The sequence below is a fragment of the Lampetra fluviatilis genome, chromosome 70 (genome assembly GCF_964198595.1).
Source record: "Lampetra fluviatilis chromosome 70, kcLamFluv1.1, whole genome shotgun sequence".
Classification (NCBI taxonomy): domain Eukaryota; kingdom Metazoa; phylum Chordata; class Hyperoartia; order Petromyzontiformes; family Petromyzontidae; genus Lampetra; species Lampetra fluviatilis.
The window spans coordinates 2,972,050-2,977,460 of NC_136344.1; the positions used below are offsets into that span (position 1 = coordinate 2,972,050).

General features: G+C 52.5%; 1 protein-coding gene across 1 annotated transcript; it reads left to right on the forward strand.

Moving 5' to 3' along the window:
• The first annotated feature begins 1,678 nt into the window (after positions 1 to 1,678).
• Positions 1,679 to 4,049, forward strand: LOC144952885 (DNA replication factor Cdt1-like). The gene is made up of 2 exons (XM_078883357.1): positions 1,679 to 1,879; positions 2,317 to 4,049. Exons 1-2 carry the CDS (start codon positions 1,714 to 1,716, stop codon positions 2,490 to 2,492), a joined length of 342 nt encoding a protein of 113 aa, XP_078739483.1. The 5' UTR covers positions 1,679 to 1,713; the 3' UTR covers positions 2,493 to 4,049.
• Positions 4,050 to 5,411: the final 1,362 nt, after the last annotated feature.

Genomic DNA, 5,411 nt, shown 5'->3' on the forward strand with positions numbered 1-5,411 from the left:
CCAGCATGTCCTTGTCGGGGATGTAGGGCGGCACGTTGGAAACGACGATTCGTGCCGCCACCGAAACGATGGGTTCCAGTTGGACGTACACTCCCCGCACGGTTATCCCCTTTTCGACGGCCGCATCGGCCACCTTCTTCGTTGTCAGGAAGAAGACGGCTTTCCCGCTGAGCTTCGCGGCGTGGGCGATGGTGCCTGGCGGGACAATGGCGGCCAGGGCAACGACGTACTCCTCGATCGTGACGGAGCTCGATGCGTAGCAGCGGATGCCGTTCTCGCGCGGCGGAAATGTTCGCTGCGCGCTTGGGGGGGTTGGCCTTGGAGCAGAGGCCCGAGTGGGGGGCCTCGTGGCTCCGGGCAGATTGGCAGCTGCGGCCTGTGCGTAGGTGGCCATTTAGTTCCTCCTACCCTCAAACGCTGCCTGACTGTGGTGTAGCGCTTCTATATAGAGCTCCCTTCGAGAGTGTAAACTGAGGATCAAGAAGTAATCCTCGTTGAAGAAAATAAAGAAAGTTAGAAAAAGGAATAAATTAAGTTATTTAATAAATTATATGTATTTTTTATTTATTGAATAAATTAACCTATAGAGAAAAAAAGAATGTACAAATAAATAATAAATGGAGATCGAATTATAAATTTACGTCATAAATAAATAAATATTCTGCACCAGCGTGTAAGGAGCCCAATAGTTAATCATTAACCATTAGGCTGCTTAATCCGCAAAGTCAACAATAGTGTTCAAATTATCGTGTGGCTCTAACTCGGTGCTTTAACAGCAAATGCTCACACAAGAAACAAGTTATAACAAATCTTAAATAGTTTGAGAATCGCAAACTGAGATTAACAACATAAGCAGAAGAAATACCGGAACAATAAGCAAAGTATAAAAAGCCTGTTAAAGTATGAAAACGATGTTTGAACAAACTATGGGTTTGACCACCGCGCCTTAGAAACAACAGCGTGTTTCAGAAGGCTGTGCCTCACCCCGAGTTATTAAGCTTCAGAAAGTAAAGAAAAATAGAAAACCACACAAATATGACTACCTGTGTGTGCAAGAGGCAGAATACTTACTCTTACTGAGTAAAATCTGTAAAGTAATAAAGCAGTTAGAAGCGGGTTTTTAAGAAATATGATAAGAAAATCAGGAGCTCAAACGAAGCGCGACCTCTCTCCCCCTCTCTCTCTCCCCCCTCGCTCACTCTCTCGCTCACTCTCTCCCCCCTCGCTCACTCTCTCACTCTCTCTCTCGCTCTCTCCCCCCTCTCTCTTGCCCCCCTCGCTCACTCTCTCGCTCACTCTCTCCCCCCTCGCTCACTCTCTCGCTCACTCTCTCCCCCCTCGCTCACTCTCTCACTCTCTCTCTCGCTCTCTCCCCCCTCTCTCTTGCCCCCCTCGCTCACTCTCTCGCTCACTCTCTCACCCCCCCTCTCTCCACCACAAGGTGCTCACTCTCTCACTCTCTCCACCACAAGGTGCTCACTCTCTCGCTCTCTCCCCCCTCTCTCACTCACTCTCTCTCTCCACCACAAGGTGCTCACTCTCTCGCTCTCTCCCCCCTCTCTCACTCACTCTCTCTCTCCACCACAAGGTGCTCACTCTCTCTCTCTCTCCCCCCTCTCTCCACCACAAGGTGCTCGCTCACTCTCTCGCTCTCTCTCCCCCCCTCTCCACCACAAGGTGCGTGCCCGCGAGGCAGCTCGCGCCGCGGCCTCCATGCAGCGCGACCCCGGGGCGGAGGAGCGAGCGTGCCGCCTGCGGCGCCTGCCGGCGGTGGCGAGGACGCTGCGAGGGGTCTTCCTGGCGGAGCGGCGCCCGGCACTGCCCATGGAGCTCGCCTGCTCACGCCTCGTCCAGAGCTGCGGCCTCGGAACCACCGCTGGTACGTCCTCTCTCGCTCTCTGTGTGTGTGTGTCTGTGTCTATTGGTCTCTTTGTCGTAAGTCTATGGGTCTCTGCTGTGTGATGAGTCTATGGGTCTCTGCTGTGTGATGAGTCTATGGGTCTCTGCTGTGTGATGAGTCTATGGGTCTCTGCTGTGTGATGAGTCTATGGGTCTCTGCTGTGTGATGAGTCTATGGGTCTCTGCTGTGTGATGAGTCTATGGGTCTCTACCGTGTGGTGAGTCTATCGGTCTCTACCGTGTGGTGAGTCTATGGGGTCTCTACCTTGTGGTGAGTCTATGGGTCTCTCTGAGTCTATGGGGCCTCTACCGTGTGGTGAGTCTTTGCGGCTCTCTACCGTGTGGTGAGTCTATGGGCTCTCTACCGTGTGGTGAGTCGGTGCACGGTAGAGTGACCGACCGTGCCGCCACCCACAGGGGAGATGGAGCAGCTGCTGCGGCTGCTGGCTGACGTGGCGCCGCGCTGGCTGGGCCTGGTGACGACGGCGCGCGGCGACCTCTACGTCAAGCTGCTTGACAAGTCTGCCGACCTCGCACAGATCACCACGCAGCTGCAGGAGCGAGCACGCCACGAGGAGCAGCCCTCCCTCTAGCGCGGGGGGGGGGGGCAGTGGCGTGGACACGGAGTCACTCGAAGAGGAATAAGAAGGGCTTCTCGGACGTAGCTCTGTCATGTCCGCTTCTGCAGCTCCCGTTGTGTGTGGACACGGAGTCACTCGAAGAAGAATAAGAAGGGCATATCGGACGTAGCTCTGTCATGTCCGCTTCTGCAGCCTCCGTTGTGTGTGGACACGGAGTCACTCGAAGAGGAATAAGAAGGGCTTCTCGGACGTAGCTCTGTCATATCCGCTTCTGCAGCTCCCGTTGTGTGTGGACACAGAGTCACTCGAAGAGGAATAAGAAGGGCTTCTCGGACGTAGCTCTGTCATATCCGCTTCTGCAGCTCCCGTTGTGCGTGGACAGAGTCACTCGAAGAGGAATAAGAAGGGCATCTCGGACGTAGCTCTGTCATATCCGCTTCTGCAGCTCCCGTTGTGTGTGGACACGGAGTCACTCGAATAAGAAGGGCATCTCGGACGTAGCTCTGTCATGTCCGCTTCTGCAGCTCCCGTTGTGTGTGGACACGGAGTCACTCGAATAAGAAGGGCATCTCGGACGTAGCTCTGTCATGTCCGCTTCTGCAGCCTCCGTTGTGTGTGGACACGGAGTCACTCGAAGAGGAATAAGAAGGGCATATCGGACGTAGCTCTGTCATATCCGCTTCTGCAGCGGTTTACAGGCGAACGTCCGAACCGGTCCTGAGCCCTCACCAGAGGTCGCAACCGAGTACCCGATACCCGTACCCTACCCGATACCCGGCTACCCGTACCTGTTTGCGACCCTGGTGCGGCCGGGTACGGGTAGGCCGTGAGTCACTGGTGAGTCGCCGTCTGTCACTCATTTCCCAACGTCTTGTCTCTTCTCACAATTCAAGTTCCTGGAATCAACCCACCCGCGCCTGCAACGTGGCTTCATCCCAGAGGTCGCAATCGAGTACCCGATACCCGTACCCTACACGTACCCGGCCGGGTACGGGTAGGGTACGGGTACGGCTGGGTACGGGTACCCGTTTGCGACCCTGGTGTGGCCGGGTACGGGTAAGGAATCAAAACCCGTTTGCAACCTCTGGCCCTCACTTCCTCGCCGATGTCGACCCAGCCACCACGGCGCCTAGGGGATGTTGACGACCTCGCCCGGTACGCAGGAGGTCTGAGTTCGATCCCGACCCTGACGCCTGCTGCTGCTGTGTATGTGGAGTCTGCGTCTCTCTCTCTCTCCCCGTGGTCGTGTGGATTTTTCTCCCGAGTTCCTCCGGTTTTTCCCTCGACATTTACAATCGACAACATCACTCGCTCATAGCGATTCGGCCGCTTGCTGTTAATGTCCACTCTGATGATGACGACGATGACCTCAAACACTTGGCCGAGCTGTCTTTTGTGATCGCTTCCAAAAAAAGCAACGATGCTCGGTTGAGAGACACCTTGCGATCTGGTAAAAAAAAAAGTTAATTTTTTTTTGTTTCAATGAGAATCCTTGTGCAGTGTCTTCTTGGTTCTTTCGGTAAAGTGACGTAGAAGGGAAATAATAAAATAATACAAATAAAATACAATTCTCACGACGTTTCGGCCACAACGCAAGCAGCCGTCCTCAGGTGAAGAACAGGTCTGTCGGAAAGACAGCGTCTGAATGAAACAACCACCAGGCTTGGCAGCGTATATTTAAGCTGGGTGGTGTTTCATTCAGACGCTGTCTTTCCGACAGCCCTGTTCTTCACCTGAGGACGGCTGCTTGCGTTGTGGCCGAAACGTCGTGAGAATTATTTTATTATGTTTTATATTTATTATTTTACTATTTCCCTTCTACGTGACTTTACCGAAAGAACCAAGAAGATGAATCCCTGCAGTCACGAAAGCTTTAAATCGAAATTCAAGAGTGGTTTAGTTAAGAGAAAATAGTTTCTTCTTCTTGGTTCTTTCGGTAAAGTCGCGTAGAAGGGAAATAATAAAATTACAAAAAAACAAAACAATAAAAATTCTCACGACGTTTCGATTACAGAACAAGCAATCATCCTCATCGGGTGCTGTGGTTCTCACCTGATGATGATTGCTTGTGTTGCAATCGAAACGTCGTGAGAATTTTATTGTTTTATTATTTCCCTTCTACGTGATGACTTTACCGAAAGAACCAAGAAGATGAATCCCTGCTGCAGTCACGAAAGCTTTCAATCGAAACTTGTGCAGTGTGTTAAGACATCTGAAAGGCAGCAACATTTGCCCCACGCAGCCTGTGGAGGCTACACGGTCCATCTGTTGACGTCCGCCGCTGTGTCCAGCCGATTATGACCTCGCATACGTTGACCTGTGCTGACCTCACGCCTAGCCTGACCTTCGAGAGTGACCTCTTGCATAATTGAAAACTCATTTCTTTAGAACCGCTGTTTGTGTTTAGTTTGGTGTCTCTCCCCCCCACCCGGCACCTCCGATTAGCGCGGTTTGTTACGTACGGTGATGCACAGACTCACACAGACACCCACACACTCACACAGAGACCCATAGACTCACACAGAGACCCATAGACTCACACAGACACCCACACACTAACACAGAGACCCATAGACTCACACAGAGACCCATAGACTCACACAGAGACCCACAGACTCACACAGAGACCCATAGACTCACACAGACACCCACACACTCACACAGGGACCCATAGACTCACACAGAGACCCACAGACTCACACAGAGACCCACAGACTCACACAGAGACCCATAGACTAACACAGAGACCCACACTCACACAGAGACCCATAGACTCACACAGAGACCCATAGACTCACACAGACACCCACACACTAACACAGAGACCCATAGACTCACACAGAGACCCATAGACTCACACAGAGACCCACAGACTCACACAGAGACCCATAGACTCACACAGACACCCACACACTCACACAGGGACCCATA